This window comes from Leuciscus leuciscus (genome assembly GCF_965113295.1).
Source record: "Leuciscus leuciscus genome assembly, chromosome: 2".
NCBI classification, from domain to species: Eukaryota; Metazoa; Chordata; class Actinopteri; order Cypriniformes; family Leuciscidae; genus Leuciscus; species Leuciscus leuciscus.
This window is the reverse complement of record NC_138726.1, coordinates 7,042,070-7,062,599: the sequence shown is the minus strand read 5'-3', so window position 1 is coordinate 7,062,599 and position 20,530 is coordinate 7,042,070. Positions and strand designations below refer to the sequence as shown.

The 20,530-nt window shown below is 38.5% G+C and overlaps 1 protein-coding gene across 1 annotated transcript in view; it reads left to right on the top strand.

Moving 5' to 3' along the window:
• Window positions 1–20,530, top strand: part of galnt18b (UDP-N-acetyl-alpha-D-galactosamine:polypeptide N-acetylgalactosaminyltransferase 18b) — a 124,455-nt gene that overhangs the window by 79,770 nt on the left and 24,155 nt on the right. Inside the window, exons 7-9 of the mRNA XM_082162053.1 lie at window positions 2,161–2,346; window positions 9,044–9,181; window positions 10,494–10,589. Of these exons, the coding sequence (XP_082018179.1) occupies window positions 2,161–2,346; window positions 9,044–9,181; window positions 10,494–10,589 (420 nt within the window). The remainder of the gene's footprint in view (window positions 1–2,160; window positions 2,347–9,043; window positions 9,182–10,493; window positions 10,590–20,530) is intronic.

Below are 20,530 nucleotides of genomic sequence, written 5' to 3'. Positions count from 1 at the left end.
TAGCTATCGATAACGTTACACTGACACAACTTAAGTTAATGCTCTGAATTCGCAGCTAATATCAAATCCATAACTTTTTGATCAAGTTAAAATTTCCAGGTCAACCACAAATAATCCCACTACCTTTTAATATCATCCGATAACTAATTCAATGCCGATTTGTTGCTTTGCCCACTTACCACTTCAATACCATCTGTAAAACATTGCCAGCTCAACGTGCGAGACGAGTGAGTTGCTTGAACATACACTACACAGCAAAGATTCTAGAGCGCTACGCGCGTAGCGCTCTAGATTTGATATACACAGACACCATATTAGGAAAAAGGGGCGGGCTGATGCATTGCTGACCGATTTATTACACATCCAGAAGAATACATTTGAGTCGTTATAGGCTCTGGTATATTATGGAGCATAATAGGAATAAAGTTGTGACAAAAAAATTATCAGGGAGGAAAAATCTGATTTATTACACATCCAGTGTAATTTTGCCCACTTTGAATGGGCATGACGCCACTGAACGTCGCTGTCTACGTGCTCGCAACATTGGAACAACGTAGAATTGTAAGACGCGACAGGGCTGTAGCAACGTTGTTGCGCGACATTCAGCAACTGAGAGACGACGTTCTGACTATTTTTTTTTAATGCTAGATAGGCCTATAGATATCCCCCATTTAGCAATTTATGTTTTGAGGTTAATTTTTAATTATTCCAGATTATTATTATAGATATTATTTTTAAATATTGTTTATCCTTATTCATTGATGGGCTATCTGTAAATTAGGTGTTAATTCGTTTCTTTGCTCCTCTGGATTTTTGGATGTTTCCTGGACTGATTCCGGTTACCGACCTTTATCGTCCGGCTTTCGACCACGCTCCCCTGTCTGCCATGTACAGAGCCCGGTTTTGTAAATGTTCTGATCTGCCTTTGCTTTTTATGTTTTATTTATTATACATAAGTGGTTGTCAAGCAAAGGCCCTGAATGGTGGTTTAATGTCAACATTGTGACACGCCGTAACAACCTTCACCACACAACGTAGTTATAGCAACCTTTTGGCCATGTTGTTAAAACATTGTTAGAAGGTTGGGTACGTTATGCCAACGTTCTGTGTTTGCTGGATACCTGGCTGCCAATGGAGGTGCCATTTTGAGACATCACATATGCGCTACCAACGAGAATACTGTTCCAAAAGATTGAAGCAGCATTGATAATTGAATTCAAACTATACCACATTGTCATTTGATTCCAATTAACATACTTTAAGTGTCTGAAAAGTTTACATTTTGTTTACATTTAAGTACATTATTTCTGTAATAAGTGCACTTTTTTAAAACTATGCCAAATTGTACAAATTTCTTTTATTCAGTACCAGTGCTGGGCAACGATTAATCGTGATTAATTGCATCCATATAAAATATTTATATTTATATATAATATAAATTATGTATAAATATATACAGTATATACATGCAAATAATTATTAATAATTATACACAGTACACACACATATTATGTAAACACAAACTTTTATTTTGGATGCGATTAATCATTGCCCAGCACTATTCAGTACTAAGAAATCTTAATTAAAATTGACCATTTAAGCAGTATTTGTAAGTGTGCTCTGATTTTTGCCTGACAGGCTGATGGTTAGCTTAGCAATATGCTAACTCTAAACTCTGTTGTAGATGTGGTTCACATCTCCCATGTGCTTCACATGTGGAAATCTATTTGAATTCTGTTGCTGTCTATGTAGAGTTTTTCCAAATCAGTCACTTATGAGGTTCCATCTGTGTTAGCAAACAGTCATAGAAGAAAGCTGCCTCACTCGGTTTTGGAACAGAGTGTGTGTGTGCACATGCAAGGACACATGCATTATCTTTTCCCCTTGAGATGAATCAGTATTTTAAATGTATCCTATTTACTGCACATGCCATAAATTAAATCCCCTTTCAGGGTCTCATGAGGGTCTGGGTGTCCTTAAGATGCCCAAATGAGCTTTATTCTTAAAGACACAACTGTTATGCAAGATACAAAGCATCTGCACTTTTTAGCTCCTCAGTCTGAGCCAGAGAGTAGATGCATCTTGCCAAGAATTGCATGTTCTATTTCTCAGCGTGAAAATGTACTTTTATTTAAACTCTTTGTGTCTGTGTGTATGTAGGTGTGGCAGTGTGGAGGAAGTGTTGAGGTGTTGCCCTGTGCCCGTATCGCCCATATCGAGCGCGCCCACAAACCCTACACGGAGGATCTTACTGCCCACGTGCGCAGAAATGCTCTGAGGGTGGCTGAAGTGTGGATGGATGAGTTTAAAAGCCACGTCTACATGGCCTGGAACATTCCACAAGAGGTGAGTCTATGTCAGCTGCATACCGCTAGAAATTCGTCTTATAAATAAGGAATGCTAAAACACAACTCATCCAAACAAGACAGTAACACTATGAAAGCTGCAATACTTCCAAAGTTCCAAAACTTGCAAAAGATTTGGGGTTTTTATATGTAAGTCTCATAGTAGTATTGTTTATATTATAATTAATTTGTGTCATTAAAGTTGAATAAAATGTTCATGGAGGAGTCGTTTTTTTCCAGATGTTTCTAAAAGATTTAAGGGGTGATCAGAATACACTTTTCGTTCCATTGACTTTCATTCATATGCATGCGAATGCGCGAGACAGGACATGCTAAATTATGCGAATTTCACTGTTCCAAAGTTCAAGTTTGGTGAATTCTGCCCTGCGAATTTGTATCATGTGAAGACATTAGACCAATAGGACCTCCTAGGTAAATTGAAAGAACGTAATCTTTAAAGATTGCCTATTATGCTTCTTTTTTTTTCTTTTCTTTTTTACTTCCTTTAGACTGAAATGTTGCTGTTTGAGCATGAAAAAGGTCTGTATAGTTACAAAGCACAAAATCCACTCCAAAGGGAATTATTTTGGATATGCCTCGATTGTAGTCTTAAGTTCCATGTCACAATATTCCTCATTTAAATAATTCCCGCCCAAATAATAATAAAACAAGAAGAGGTGAGGTGAGGTGAAGCCTGGTTGAGCTGAGTTGTGTTAGTAGTATGTTGAAACCTGTAGTTATGGTAAGGGGTGTGGCATTTCTGAAACACGCTCGAAGCAGTTGACCAATCACAACACACTGATCCAGCCGACCAATCAGAGCCCATTGTGCTTTTCGGAAGGAGTGGCTTCATAGTGGCCAGAGCGTTACTGACAGACTGTGAGGAGAGATGCTGCAACAATATTTTAACATTCAAGTAATAAAAAAATACTCTAGTAGACCCCAAAAATAAAATCAAGACTTTATAAAAGGGAATTATAGGTCCTCTTAAATCTGCTGGATTGCAGCATAGCAGTAAAGTGCATGTTTTTACATTTTAGATGTAATATTATTTTGAATTGTGTTTTTAAAAGTGTGACGTAATTTTACGATCGTTACAGTGTTCATAGAAGTTTCACGTCAAAGTGTCAAAGTCTAATGTGACCGTGGCTTTAGAGGGATTTATATGGTTGTTTTGGTGACATTTGCAATATTCCACCATCAAGGAACAGTGAATGTGAATGTTCTGGAAATTGATTTTGTGCCTCATTGCGAGGGTAGCACAGACCCCAGCAGTCTCAGAGAAAGCATAGACGTGTAAAAATGTGTGTATGTGGGACGTTGGAGATTTTATATGGCTTGAATCTGATGTGGGTAGATACTGGCAGCCAGTGTAGCGAGACAAAGGAGGTGGGTAGGGAGCCCTTTAGTGTTCACTGAAGTCCAGGTGTCCTGCCTTCTGGATCATTGTAGAGCAATTGCATGCCTGAAGGCCAGACAACAGGCAGTTGCAGGAGTCCAATCTTGAGATGACAAGAGTTTATTTCCTTCACTTCCTAAGATATCCTTGTCAATTAAAGATTCATGATATGTGTTAAAAAAAACTGCATGATTCATTAATTGAAATGATTAATTGAAAATGTTCTTATACAGGATGTGCCCTAAATCCACTTTATCTTTTGATAGTCCCCTATGCACCTGACTTAGGTTGAACCAAGTGTCCTTGACACCTGAAAATATTATACTCAGTTGAGTTGCCTCTGAACGTGCGGGTTGACGGCTAAGCTGCAATCTAACCCCGCCTAAGAGTCTCACAAAGATTCGAACGACGTCTCGCCCCTATCGAACACTATCACTTGGTAGTAAGGTCTCTAGTGTTTCGCTAAATAACGTGTTCCCCTAACTAACTTGCTGTGCAGCAATAATAAACAGACAGACTTCAGCAAATGTCCTCCAAATACTTTAATCACGGCTGGAAGAGATCCCGAGCAGTTCTCAGAGAATTTCCCCCAAGAAAAAGCACGGCTGGAGGATCTCAGACAAATTTCAGAGAGAATCCCACCAGTAAACACGAATACAACAGTTTTTATAGAAAAGGAGAATGGGCGAATTATGACATGATACATTACATAATTTCCCTACAATTTGATTGGTTCTATTGGTAAAGGCAAGCCCCCACCTTTTTACCCTCTGTTACTGGCATAAGCAAAAATATCATTGTAAAGGGTTAAGAGCTCAGTTGATTATATTTTTGAATTTGTCATGGTCAGCACTTGAGAATTTTTCATAACACAAATAGACAAAGAACAGAACATCTTAGAACATTGTGTTAGAATGTTAGACCTAAAAGGGGAAGTAATGTTTATATGTTAGAATTGTTAGAATCATGGTTAGTTTAAAAGATAGTTTACTATCTTATCTATTAAAAATCCTTCACAGCCTCTAGACTGAACACGTAATAATCATGCGCATGACGTCGCTGTTTTCAGAAATTCGCGTTTTGTAGTTTACACGGAGGCCATATCGGTATCGTTTTCAAAAGTTTGTGTTTTCAGACCAGGTTTTCAAAAAATTCTTCTGTTTTTAGTTAAAATTGGTGTCGTGTAAACGGCGCCTAACACAGGAAACTGAACTGGAAACAGTGCATAACCAAACAAGAACACAACTCAAACTCTGGAGTCTGGCTGCATCCGAAATTGCATACTTCCCTACAATATAGATGAAAAACAGTATGTCTGAATTCACAGTACTCATAAAAGAGTAGGCAAAAAGTGCCGGATGACCTACTACTTCCGGCGAGATTCTGAAGTGTGCATACGATGGACACTTTACTATCCCATGAGGCCACGGGAGAGGATTTATGAATGGCAGTAAAGCGACGTAACTGACGCTGGTGGGTCACATGATAATGACAACAAGCTGAATGTAGTATGGATTACATCCATATACTACACACATTCATACTACATAGAACTTACTTTTTTAGCGACCGTGTAATTACTTCAAAATAAGTACCAACTCAAGAGAGTATGCGATTTCGGACGCAGCCAAAAACTCAAACGTAACACTGAGCTTGACCAGAACATATTTCTGAAAATCTGAAATACCCTTTTATAAAGAATACTTTCATTAATTATATCACAAGCATATGATTTTTGTTTTGTTTTTTTGTTACAGAGTTAAAAATGTGCCACAGAACAGGAGTGGCCCATAAACACTCTGTTTCTGTTGTTGGAAATAAAAATGATGCCCCTAGTCAATACTGTACAGACATACATAACTTGAATAAATGCAAAGCAGATCTGATTATAAAGCCTGTAGAAAAGTGATTAGAATGCATAGAGAAATACAGTTGTTATTGTCTATTAAACAACCATTACCTCATTTATAGTTCTCCAGCCCTCAGCTCTGCTTCCAACCATATGTTACAGTGCTCAATTTATTTAGGGAGCTTTGGCCCTGCTTGTGCATTTATCAGCGAGACAGCAATTAAGATCTGGTGAAAGGGGAAGGCGTCGTGAGATTGCAGCAGATTCCCAGACCCAAGCTGAATGTTGAGAGGAGGGAACGGGAGAAAAGGAAGTAACTGTTGATGCAGGAACAAAGATATGACTCTAGTGTGCTGAGCAACACGAGCTGAGATGTTCGTTTCTATTTCAGTTCCAGTGATATATGGAGTTCAGAGCTGCATTTTCATAAATCACTGCAATAATAAAAGGCAAATCAGCCTGAGTCTATATCTCCAGTCCAATAATATCCTTCTACGTTAAACAACAAAGCACTTATGGAATATTATTAATATAGTCATGAATAAAGGTCATTGTTAGTGCGGTGTGCTCATTCCTGTTATGCGGTGCCTTTTGAACTCTGAAACGCTGAAAAAAATGCCTACACTCTTAGAAAAAAAGGTTTTAAATAGAACCCTGGGGCTCTTGACTCAATTCTAAAGAAGGCTTTATGCCAAGAAGGCTCTATATAAGGAGAAATGTCTGAAATTATTACAATACTTTCATGTTTAACCGGTTATTAAATTTTTTTCAAGTGATAAAGTATGTGTACCAGCTGTTTAATTAATGAAATTTGTGTGTGTGTGTGTGTGTGTGTGTGTGTGTGTGTGTGTGTGTGTGTGTGTGTGTGTGTGTGTGTGTGTGTGTGTGTGTGTGTGTGTGTGTGTGTGTGTGTGTGTGTGTGTGTGTGTGTGTGACACAGTCACACGCTGTTACTTTCTCTTCGTCATTGTGGATTACCTGAGTTTGTTTTCATTATAGAAACCTTTTTGAACCCTCTTTCGTCTTCATCTTCTTCAACATTCAAAGAAAGAATGAAATAATGGGCTTATTTAGTTTTCTCTAAACTGAATGCTAATGTTTTGCCATTATTAGGTTTGGCAATTTGTGTGAATCAGGGTTATTTTAGTTAATTAACTATAGACATAAAAAAATGAATAGCAATGACAAAAAGCACTACGAAATTACTGAAACTTTTACAAAGAAATGAAAATGTAAACTGTAAAAACTAATTCAAACTATTAATAGAGACTATAATTCTAACTCAACAATAAAATAAGACTGTGGGTAAGATACTAATACATTTCAGCCTTACAGAAACAGATTGTTCCATAATTCTGCATCAAAATGGTTGGGAAACACAAAGAGAAATGTGCAGTAATTCAGTAATAAAACAATTATTTCCACACTTTGTAGATTAAATATTACAGTACATGTTTAAAGTTGTTTTTGCCACTGTTATGGTCTGCACATTAGTCCTCAATGGTGATATTTCAGTTGTTTAGCTTTGATGTTGATTCACCTTACAATGGGAAACAATGGTTTTTCTTGAGTTTAGGTTTGATTTATAAATTAAAACCATAAAAAAGGGTATTTCGCCATCATTTTCTCCACATTTTTGTGCTGCAATCAGTTCCAATCAGCTGTGAGGGTTCCAATCAGTTTTTCAGAAATAAATGCATGTACAGTGGGTACGGAAAGTATTCAGACCCCCTTAAATTTTTCACTCTTTGTTATATTGCAGCCATTTGCTAAAATCATTTAAGTTCATTTTTTTTTTCTCATTATTGTACACACAGCACCCCATATTGACAGAAAAACACAGAATTGTTGACATTTTTGCACATTTATTAAAAAAGAAAAACTGAAATATCACATGGTCCTAAGTATTCAGACTATTTGCTCAGTATTTAGTAGAAGCACCCTTTTGATCTAATACAGCCATGAGTCTTTTTGGGAAAGATGCAACAAGTTTTTCACACCTGGATTTGGGTATCCTCTGCCATTCCTCCTTGCAGATCCTCTCCAGTTCTGTCAGGTTGGATGGTAAACGTTGGTGGACAGCCATTTTCAGGTCTCGCCAGAGATGCTCAATTGGGTTTAAGTCAGGGCTCTGGCTGGGCCATTCAAGAACAGTCACGGAGTTGTTGTGAAGCCACTCCTTCGTTATTTTAGCTGTGTGCTTAGGGTCATTGTCTTGTTGGAAGGTGAACCTTCGGCCCAGTCAGAGGTCCAGAGCACTCTGGAGAAGGTTTTCGTCCAGGGTATCCCTGTACTTGGCCGCATTCATCTTTCCCTCGATTGCCTCGGTCCCTCGGTCGTCCTGTCCCTGCAGCTGAAAAACACCCCCACAGCATGATGCTGCCACCACCATGCTTCACTGTTGAGACTGTATTGGACAGGTGATGAGCAGTGCCTGGTTTTCTCCACACATACCGCTTAGAATTAAGGCAAAAAAGTTCTATCTTGGTCTCATCAGACCAGAGAATCTTATTTATCACCATATTGGAGTCCTTCAGGTGTTTTTTTTTAGCAAACTCCATGCAGGCTTTCATGTGTCTTGCACTGAGGAGAGGCTTCCGTCGGGCCACTCTGCCATAAAGCCCCGACTGGTGGATGGCTGCAGTGATGGTTGACTTACTACAACTTTCTCCCATCTCCCGACTGCATCTCTGGAGCTCAGCCACAGTGATCTTTGGGTTCTTCTTTACCTCTCTCACCAAGGCTCTTCTCCCCCGATAGCTCAGTGTGGCCGGACGGCCAGCTCTAGGAAGGGTTCTGGTTGTCCCAAACGTCTTCCATTTAAGGATTATGGAGGCCACTGTGCTCTTAGGAACCTTAAGTGCAGCAGAATTTTTTTTGTAACCTTGGCCAGATCTGTGCCTTGCCACAATTCTGTCTCTGAGCTCTTCAGGCAGTTCCTTTGACCTCATGATTCTCATTTGCTCTGACATGCACTGTGAGCTGTAAGGTCTTATATAGACTGGTGTGTGGCTTTCCTAATCAAGTCCAATCAGTATAATCAAACACAGCTGGACTCAAATGAAGGTGTAGAACCATCTCAAGGATGATCAGAAGAAATGGACAGCCACCTGAGTTAAATATATGAGTGTCACAGCAAAGGGTCTGAATACTTAGGACCATGTGATATTTCAGTTTTTCTTTTTTAATAAATGTGCAAAAATGTCAACAATTGTGTTTTTCTGTCAATATCGGGTGCTGTGTGTACAATAATGAGGGAAAAAAATTAACTTAAATGATTTTAGTAAATGGCTGCAATATAACAAAGAGTGAAAAATGTAAGGGGGTCTGAATACTTTCCGTACCCACTGTATGATTTGGATGATAAAAAATGTACTGCATAGTAAGATTCGCAAGCTAATGAAACCGAACCGAGTTCAACTCTACATTTTTGTGTTTGTGTGTCATCAGGACTCAGGGATAGACATCGGTGACATCACGGAAAGGAAAGCGCTGAGGAAAAAACTGCAGTGCAAGACCTTCCGCTGGTATCTAGTGAACATTTACCCTGAGATGAGAATGTACACAGACACCATCGCATATGGAGTGGTGAGTATTTGTATTAAGTCCAACGAAGCGAAAGCAATCGTGAGTGCTCAGCACATGAAAAGAGCAAATAAAGAGTTCAAATACAGTGTGTATTCTGTCCGATTCATTCATTTCCCAGCAGTGCAGTGTTATCTGGAATCAAATCGTGTTGTAATAAAACCCTGCAAGTGAAGATATTAGTCCAGTCAGAGCAGTGGCAGTTTGCAAGACAGTTTCTCTCCACACAGCTAAAGCTTTAAGCGTGGCTCCTGTGAGTGCTGAATAAGCCACAGCTCATAGTGAATGCCCAGATATTTTACCATTGAGGCTGGATTTGAGAGCGGCGCTTGCCACGTGTGACACCCACTCGCCGTTCTGTCCAAGGCGTCTGAAAAGGATTTTCCAATTTGCTTGACAAAATGAAGCATGGCGCACCCAAACTGTTTATATAAGCCATTCATGTCAAGTCCAAACAATTCATTCCCTTTTTATTTCCTATACTAGACAAAATAATAATGCACTTGACTCAGTACTGATGCAGAACCAGGCTGTCTGGTTGAGGTGTTCTTTCTGTGCTTGATTTCATCATATGTGTTTTCATAGACGCAATTTAAAAGGAAGAAACTGTGGAAAATAGGTCAGCCTTATTGAAATGAATTCTGGGAGTAAAGGGCTCCGAAATAGCTCTCGCCCTCATTACTTTACTCTGAGTGACTGCATTTGATGAGCCTGTCAATCATGTTGGCTGGCAATTCAGCACACAGTGATAAAAGGCACAGCAGTATTCAGCTGAATCCAACAGAAAATGCCAAAACAGAGATATGATCCACTGAAGTCCTCCGCTAGGAATTCTGTTGTCACTGATACAGCCATGTGTTTAAACATTATTTTCATTAGACGTATCAGTAATAATAAACTTTGAAGCCTATGGAGAAAAATTGTTTTTGAGGCTCTGCATGAAATGATTGTACTAATAGGTTTTTTATATTCCGGAGGGAAAAACAGGTAAACAGAAGCGCAGCGAGTTCAAGTTATTTGTGGAAGGCGTGACAGTACACCTCTTCTACTTCGCCAAGGACTTCGGCTGGAATATAATTTAGATGATTCATGAGTGTGCATACACTTATGAAAATGAATTTTATAATTACATCCTGTAATTAGGAGGAGAATTACGATGCAAGTGAGAAACAGCCTTGAGTTTTACCTACTGTATGAGAAAAAGACTCATAGAGAGAGAGAGAGGGACGACAACAACAACTACAACAAATGACATGCACTTGATTGAGTACTTAATTCTCCTGATACTTAACCATCAGTATCATTTTTCTCTTAGCTGAGAAACTCTCTGAAGACTGACTTGTGTCTCGACCAAGGGCCAGACACTGACAACATTCCCATCCTTTACCTCTGTCACGGGATGACACCTCAGGTGAGTGGCCTTTCTCGCTCTGTTCACATGCATCACTGGAGTGGCTATGACATTGGTTTTCTTCTCTGTGTATTTTATTAGGGCTGCCAGTTGAATGCCTTTAGGGCCAGATTCACCAGTGCAAACCCTCTTTTGCCGTTACAAAACTACTGTCAGGATTTGTTAAAGACATGCCGTTAAAATTAGCAATGAAAAGGCTTGGACAGTTATTTTTGCGACTGACCTTATTGCATGTGCTTTTGTAGGAATTTATGGGAGGAGAGTATTTGAATAAATCACAAAAATGATTTACTACAGTTTGCGCTCTTCAATTTACTAGTATTTGCACCATTGTTTAATGACGAAAAAAGCATGTCTTTTCCCACTTTTATCTTGACATGGCTGCGTCTGTGTTCGGGACAAATAATAAAAGTACAAATGAGTTGAGAAGGAAAATTGAAAATAAACATTAAAACACCAACATTAATGAATGTATGTTTAAAATGTTTTAGTTTTGAAAACTATTTGCAAACAGATTTTTTTGAGAGTTCCTTGAAGAAAGAACAGCAAATGCAAATGCAAAAAAAATGTAAATAATAATATTTTTTTTAGGCAATGGTGCACAAAATATATCACAGATTTGTCACACATTTGTGAAATAGCTCTTTGTAATTGTTATGTTCCCACTCGTCCATCCGCTGAGGAAGGCAGTTCAGTAGAGTACAGGTTGTCTTGACATGGCCAACTTGTTTCAAAAACGCCCTGCAAATCTTTATCGTAGCTTCTATCAGGAGACAGTGATTTTGACCAACATTGAAGACCAAGAACATTGAAGACCGAGAGTGATTAACTAAATAGTATGGTCAAATTAATAACAGAAAGTTCATTGATGATACATATATTTAGATGGAAAGTAAACTAAAAAGGTTTTAGACGTGATATGAAGAGACCTACAGTGCACTCATATCCTCAGAGAGAGAGTCAGAGAGCAGCACTAGAGCTGATGATGCCACTCAGAGACCTGAACCCAGCAGAGAAAAGGCTGAATAAGAAAGGGAAGAGGTTATGGAAGCACAAACGAAATGGATATAATAGATTTGTGTGCAGTAACATTTTTTCAATGCTGATGAATTGTTAGGCTAGCAAATCAACAGGGAATTTTCATCAGATGCAGTTTAGAACAGGTGAGACGTTTTCAACAGCTTACTAAAAGCAAACAAATGTTTTGTTTCCAGTTTGTTTATTAGTCATTCACTTTGTTTCCTGTTGAAACAGAGAGGGGAAATATTCGAGTTAATCCAGATGCACAGTTACATTCCCAGACAACACGTAATGACAGTGAATAGTGATCTAATTTTGTGTCTGTGCACTTAGAAAAGAAACATCGCAAATGAGATCTCTTTAGTATCTGAATTGAATGAATAAATATGACTACATTCACACTGTCAGTTTTGGGGATTGACAACCGCATTTACTTAGAGGTGTGAGTCACGAAATGTCCTGTTCAAACAGCAACTTACAGTAGCGTCTCGAATACTGTCTGTATGAACTTGCTATGGGAGTCAAGCCTATATTCTCTTACCAGTAACCATTGGCCCTTTCACACTAGTTGTCGAATTCAGTTCTGTCCACACAGCATGGGATTGGACGAGAATGAGGTTGTGAGTCCTGATGTATGGGTGTGTTTGTTATAGAATGTGGTTTTCACGCCTGTCAATAACTGAACTGTGCGTGAAAGTAACTTTATTAAAGGGATACTCCACTTTTTTTGGAAATAGGCTCATTTTACAACTCCCCCAGAGTTAAAGAGTTGAGTTTTACCGTTTTCGAATCCATTCAGCCGATCTCCGGGTCTGGCGGTACCACTTTTAGCATAGCTTAGCATAGATCATTGAATCGGACAGGACCATTAGCATCTCTCTCAAAAAAATGACCAAAGAGTTTAGATATTTTTCCTATTTAAAACTTGACTCTTCTGTAGTTACATCGTGTACTAAGACCGACGGAAAATGTAAAGTTGCGATTTTCTAGGCTGATATGGCTAGGAACTATACTCTCATTCCTGCATAATAATCAAGAAACTTTGCTGCCGTACCATGAGTCCAGCAGGCGTAATGATATGACGCAGCACCTGATAATAGTCCCCAGCTCAGTAAATTCCAACGTGACCGGGACTAAGTTTGTCTAACCTATTAGACCTATTTTCAGGCACTGCGTCATATCATTACGCCTGCTGGACTCATGGTACGGCAGCAAAGTTTCTTGATTATTACGCAGGAATGAGAGTATAGTTCCTAGCCATATCAGCCTAGAAAATCGCAACTTTACATTTTCCGTCGGTCTTAGTACACGATGTAACTACAGAAGAGTCAAGTTTTAAATAGGAAAAATATCTAAACTCTTTGGTCATTTTTTTGAGAGAGATGCTAATGGTCATGTCCGATTCAATGATCTATGCTAAGCTATGCTAAAAGTGGTACCGCCAGATCCGGAGATCGGCTGAATGGATTCGAAAACGGTAAGACTCAACTGTTTAACTCTGGGGGAGTTGTAAAATGAGCCTATTTCCAAAAAAAGTGGAGTATCCCTTTAAGGACTCAAATTCAGGACTGACAACCGTATTCTGCTGCTGTGTAAACATGGCCTATAAGTCATGAAAGATGGCACAGGCTGATAGGTCCTTTAGATGCAATCCTCTGTCAATCACATCATTGACTACATGGAACAAGCAGATTGGCCTTTGCTGATTCTGCAGCCAATGAGATTTCTTGCTCAACTTTTAAATAGTCCGGTTCAGTGTTTTCTGTAGGTTAGTTGTGCAGCACGCTATCAGAGTTACTCTGAAACCCTCCACCTCCCCCAGCTCCACCTGCCTAGATCTGCTATGGGATTTTTTTAACGTTTTTTTTGTATTTTTTTATGTACGTTTTCATGCAGCATCTTTACATGTTTCATTCGAGCATCTTTATATCTTTATATCATTCATTCGAGCATATTTATACCTTAGATGGTCATAGCAACTTTGTCCGCCAGGACCAAATACATTAACATTGCCATATTAATTTACATGCTAAAAACTATTTTGAGAGGTTTATTATTATTATGATTTAGAAATATCTCAGATGAAATGAGTAGTAACTGAGAACTCCATTAAGTCGCTTGAGCTATAATGAAGCAATAAAAATGTTCCTCTGGGTGGTTATTACTTTATTTTTTGATTACTATGAGAATTAAAACTAGTGAAACTGCACATTGCCTTTATATGAGACACACAATACAGAGTCAGACACAATAGAGCTGCAATAGAGTGGGCTGGGATGACAGTCATAAGTGTTTTTGTCCAGGGGTGGCTGTTTGATTTTCTAGAGCTTTCTACCATTTTTTTTTTTTTTTTTTTTTTTACCAGTATGAATATTATATGCCATCAACACAGATGAATGCATTTTCAGTGTTTTATTTTCAGTAATAGATCCAGATTTACAAAAGTGTACAGTTACTTGTACAGTAAAAAAAGTTTATTTTTTTTTTACTTTTTTTTTTTAGTGTACTCTATGTATAAATATTCTATGTGTGGGATATGCTTTTATTTGTGTGCTTAGGTTGATGATTTGTTATAGGTAATAATATTCATATTTCTTTCTTTCTCTGCTCTGCTTTTGTCACATACATTGGCTTTGCCTATGAAAACCCTCAGGAGTTTATAAACAGAAATCAGCATGTGGGAGTGTTTTGAGGGTGATTAAAAAAAACGAAACATTCCCATTCAATTGACAAGATTTTTAGCAATTTATTACAACGCTTTACCACCATTGACTGGTTTTCCTCAAGAGGTGCACTAGCGAATGTTAGCATGCCTGCCTCACATGCTGGAAACAGCGGTTCGAATCCCGTTCAGAGCAGTGCGAGTAGAACCGGAGGGGTTACACCAGCAATCCGTGTTTTCACTATGATGAAATCATTGCAGCCATATCACCCTGTAGCCCAAGACTGGTTGCCCACTGAAGCTAAGCAGGGCTGAGCCTGGTTAGTACCTGGATGGGAGACCTCCTGGGAAAAACCAGGTTGCTGCTGGAAGAGGTGTTAGTGAGGCCAGCAGGAGGCGCTCACCCTGCGGTCTGTGTGGGTCCTAACACCCCAGTGTAGTGACGGGGACACTATACTGCCAAAAAGAGCACCGTCCTTCGGATGAGACGTTAAACCGAGGTCCTGACTCTCTGTGGTCATTAAAAATCCCAGGATGTCCTTCGAAAAAGAGTAGGGGTGTAACCCCGGCATCCTCGCCAAATTTGCCCCTTGGCCTCTGTCCATCATGGCCTCCTAATCATCCTCATATACTGATTGGCTTCATCACTGTCTCCTCTCCACCAGTAAGCTGGTTTGTGGCGGGCGTTCTGGCGTAATATGGCTGCCGTCGCATCATCCAGGTGGAGGCTGCACATTGGTGGTGGTTGAGGAGATTCCCCCCTTCTATGTAAAGCGCTTTGAGGTCTCAGAAAAAGCGCTATATAAGTGTAACTAATTATTATTATTATTATTATTATTATGATTGGCTGTTATGCATATTCTGAAAGAGTACAGAATATCTCGATCCAAAAAGATCTGCGTAAACCAGAGGGAATGGATAGAAATTGCTTACGCACAAGCTAACGTGATTATCAAACATTCAACAGCTTATAAAATCAAATTTGCCTAATTTTACCAAATAAAATATCAAACCCACGAAGAGATATAGGACAGCGCAAGCTTTTTAATTTTTTTTTTTATGAACACCCACATTCAAGTATTGAAAAAAGTGTTTTGCTTAGTTTAAAAGCAGAGGCTCTGTTCTTTCTGTTGATGTATTGACTTTACATATTCTTACAACAAAATATTCCGGGGACTATGAAAGTTTTGTGAATATGATCAAAAATACTGGTGCTGGCTGGCATAAGTAAAAGCTAATTAGACATTTGATGCTAATGTCAGATACGATGGACCTTCAACAACAACAGCTTTTTTCCTCTTCACTTGTGAATATACAGTAAGTTTGAGTGAACGTATACACTCCATGTTTGTTAAAAACAGTATCTGGTTTTCTCCAAAGGTGTTGCCTTCCTAACTTCTGAAGTATGAGCAAAAGTCGGTGCAGGCAGACATAATTTTTTTCTTTTTCATTAGAACAGCAGGGATGGGGTTTTTTTTGACAACGGTGTCCATACGAAAACAGGAAGTTCTTGGCAAATGTCTCAAATCTATGCACACATGAACACACTACTGAACATGTAGAAAACAGAGCTTTTCCCAAGGAGATTACTTCAGATCCTTCACTCCCTCTGTTCAGAGAATGGCACACTGTTCAGAAAAGATTTGTGAAACAGCAGTGCTTGGTAACCAGCGGTTTAAAGTGTCACTAGTAAAGTTATACTTTAAAGTGTCAGTGTTACAGTGCAATTTATACATTTAAGTACTGAGATTAGGATGTGGTTTAGGGTTAGTTGCATGTTATTATGGACAATTTATAAGTAGTTGGTAATTACTATAGTAACTACATGTAAGAAATTAACACCCGCCAACCAGCCAAATACGGGTAAAATGAACTTTAGCGGGTAACTCTGTCAAATCTCTAGCCAATTTGGCGTGTTACTATGTTTACTCACTTTGCTGGGGAAGTTCGTTTAAGCCAAATCTGCACAGATTTAGCGCAAATACTCAACTCATGAGTCATCGTGATCTATTAAATACAGTGTATTGCGCAGAATCTGTGCATTTCTGGCTTACTTGAACATGCCTGTCACTACGCAACAAATAACGGTGCGCTTGTTTACTTGCACTGAAGCAAATCATTTTTTCTTTTTTTTTGGCTAGTAGAAGTTCTGAATGGCCGGTAACTTAAAAATATAGTTGCAAAATTGGTCAGTGGGTGAAAAAGTTCATTTCAAACCCTGCATGTAACGTGTAACAAGGACACTGTAAAATAAAGTGTTGGCCAACCTGCTGTAGTTTTTGATGCAGGCATTTGCTTGACAATAAACTGAAATAATATTTGAGATTATGAATGTGGCTTCTGCGATTAATTGAATATAAAATGTGTACACAATTGCATTTAGTTCTACTCCCATTGACTCAAATGTTCTTTTTTTCAGAGATTGAGTGGGGTAACCAATCACAGACATCTATTGAGTGCTTAAATGTAGCGGCAAATCAGAGGAATTAAAATTTGCCAATCAGGAACTAATATACTATACACTCTTAAAAGTTCTTTATTGGCATTGAATGGTTCCATGAAGATACTTTTCATTAAAACTATCTATTGCAGAAAATATTTTGAATGTTAATTCTGTTTATCAAAATTAAAAGTTATCAAAGGAAAACAGTTACCAATTATGATTTTTGCCATAATGATGTAGGCCTTATATCCACTTGGTGGATTGAGAATATGACTCACCAGCACATGAGATGGTCAGCGTGGTTTCTCTTCAAGGTGCTATTCTATTAGTAAGTCCAACCAGCATGATAATTGCAATGACCTGCTGTCTTTGTTTTTCCCAGAATGTTGTAGATCAGGACAGGGATTTGACATAAATGGCTGTGCTCTTCATTAATCTTCATGATACATTGTAATTTGTTGTTTGACTTTCAGATTTACCTGTCTGTCCAGGTCTTTTTCTTCATTGATCATCAAACAAAAAGGAAAAAAAAATTCTTGACAATGTCTTCCTTTTCAAATTTAACACGATTTACTATTATTGCTGTAAACTTTTACATTAAAGGAATAGTTCACCCAAAAGTGAAAATTATCCCATACTTTACTCACCCTCAAACCATGTGTATATGACTTTCTTCTTTCAGCTGAACACAATCAGAGTTATAATAATATCATGGCTCTTCCCAGCTTTTTAATGACATTTGAAGAGTTTTTGAAGCTCCAAAAAGTGAATAAAAGTAATCCATACGACTCAAATGGGTTAATAAAGGCCTTCTGAAGTTAAGCGCTGGGGTTTCTTTAAGAAAAATATCCATATTTAAAACTTTATAAACTATAATCACTGCTTTCCGGTAATGGTTGGTCGCGCGTTCATGAGAGAGTCAAGTTCCGGTAGAAGAGTGACCTCTGACCCGACGCATGACGTATTGACGAACGCAGAAACGCAGATGATAGAGCAAAACAAAACACTTAAAGTCTAAAACGAGAAGTTTTAAAGAAAAATGAAAAAGCTGGGAAGAGCCAGGATATTATTTAATATAACTCAGATTGTGTTTGGCTGAAAGAAGAAAGTCATATACATCTAGGATGGCTTGAGGGTGAGTAAATTATGGGATAATTTAAATTGTTGGGTGAACTATTCCTTTAAAGGGGACCTTTTATGCAAAATTCACGTTTGCATGGTGTTTGGACATAAATATGTGTTGGCAGTGTGTGTACACAACCACCCTACAGTGATAAAAATCCAGCCACTCCTTTTTTATTAATCCCCATAAATCATCAGCAGTGTCTCCCAACGACCTGTTTTCAGAATGCGGCTTTAGTGACATCACTAAAGCCACAGGCCCCGCCCACGACTGTTGACAGACACTGCCGTTTTAACATAGACCCGCCCTGATCGAGTTTACAGCGAGTTGTCCACATCTCGAGGAAGACGAGGTGGATTCATTTTGTATTCGAAGAAAATGCTCCCTCAACTCTACCGAATTTTGTTTATGTACTCACGCACTTCTTATACTGTGTTTACTCAGCTCTTATGTGATTTTCTGGAGTAAAACTGACGTTTCATCTTTTGTGTTATGTACAATAAACTTTATTAAACTCATCAGTATATTTTTGGCCATCTTTCGGATGGGGTCTTACAGCAGGCTTGTATTAATAGTGGATACAAGCAATGACAAATAGGTTATAACCGTATTTAAACTAAACTATACCTGTTCCATCTCCATACAGCATATATTATCTGACTCTGTGGGCATTATTGTCCGACTCCGGGTCAAAATGAACACCGTTACTGTGAGTTTCTGTTTTGATATTATCATCTTTCCGTGAGATGAGATTGTTCTGACACTGAGCGTGAGCTCGTGAGGCTCCGCCCCCTGTGCCATGCAGCAGCAGCTCATTTGCATTTAAAGGGGACACACTAAAATGGTGCGTTTTTCTCAGGCCCAAAAAGTGACGATTTAAACATGCTGTAAAAAATGATCTGTTGGGTATTTTGAGCTTAAACTTCACATACACACTCTGGGGACATCAGAGACTTATTTTACATCTTGTGAAAAGGGGCATAATAGGTTCCCTTTAACATTGGTTTATGTATTAACTAACATTAACAATAAGAAATACATTTGTTACAATATTTATTAATCTTGTGGTACATTTACATGACAACAATGTTTTTCCTTTGCTTTTTTTGCGTACAGATGACAACATTGTCCGACAACACACGGATCCGCGAAAACGACAAAAATGTATTAATATGCTGTATTATGCTGCCAAGCCAGTAGTTGGCGATGTCCCTTTATAAACAAAAGCTATTCTCGAGATTAATAAATGCTTTAGAAGTATTTTGCATTGTTAGTTCGTTATCAGGTAAATAATGTTACCAAGTGGAACTTTATTGTAAACGGTCACGATTTATTTTTCTAAATAAACCATGAATATATGCACTGTAAAAAAAAATTACATCCCCAAGTCAAAAAATTCTAGTGACTGGTCACATCTAAATTTTTCAATTAGTCTGATGTATTATTTCTCATTGAGCCAATGTTAACAGACTATTGCAACAAGAATTGCACTTGGGCCAATTAAAAAATTTAAATGTGACCAGTCACTAGAAAATTCTGACTTGGAGAGGTTAGATTTTTTTTACAGTGTGGGTTTTTGAATATTGTCAATTCTATTGTAATTCTTGCTGTCAAAAATGTTGAGAACCAGTGATATACTGTAGCTGCTATTAGCTGTGTTTTAGGAAGGGGTCTCTTGCAAGGAGATAATGTTTGAGGGTGAAAAATAATTCCAGGAATGTTTACCTGAAAGTAAAAAGGTTCATTTTGATTTCATGTTGACTTTACAGACCCCCCTTTCCCCCCAGGTGTGTTTCAAAACGGTGAATCAGCAGCATACCATTAACCTATTTTCTTTATATCCAACAATTGTTACCTTTTTATGTGTAGAATAATGCTTAGTACCAACCAGGGACTATAGTCTAAAAGCCTGAAGTACTGTCCTCAAACCAAATATCATCAAAAGAAAGAGTTTTACATCAGAAAACATTGGTAATATTATCTTTTGAAATGAAAGCTGGCCAGAGGACTCTCGAAGTGAAAATCCTTCAGGAGAAAAATGTCTCTGCCTCACAGTTCTCTGCTAACTCAAAGGAGCAACAAATGGCGCGCTCCACACTTTTCAACTCCGTTTTTGCTTCAGAGCTTCCATTAGAGTGACACGTTTGAAGAATTCATTCACGGGTGAACTCATTTTTTTATGCATGAGGCAGCAAGCAATGTTAAGTTTGTGACTTAAACAGCGATTTGCTTCGGCCAAACTAGCCCTGAAGAGACTAGCCTGACACGTCAGCCAGATGTTCCTCAGCCCCTCGGCTGCTCTCCTTCTGCTCACCTTCTCTCTACACACGTTCAGTCACACACAGAAACATGCACTACACACGCTAAATCTCTTCATCATATACAGTACGTCATTGAAGGGCCATCTGGAGTGACTGCCGGTGATTCTTCAGACAGATGCCACTGGTGTTTCTGGCTCACACATCGACACACATCCCATCAAAGGAAATTACATCAACTACACAATTAGCAGTGCTTCCTTTTGAATCCTGGACAGATTTGGCTTGGCCTCTGTGACACAATAGTCATTTCCTGTCAAATTAAAACCTGCAACCAACCGATTAGTTCATTCATTTGTCAGTTTATTTATTAGCTTCTACTGCTCTTGAAGAATTCCAACTTGAGGAAAGGCTGAAGTTAATTTGTTTTAACTC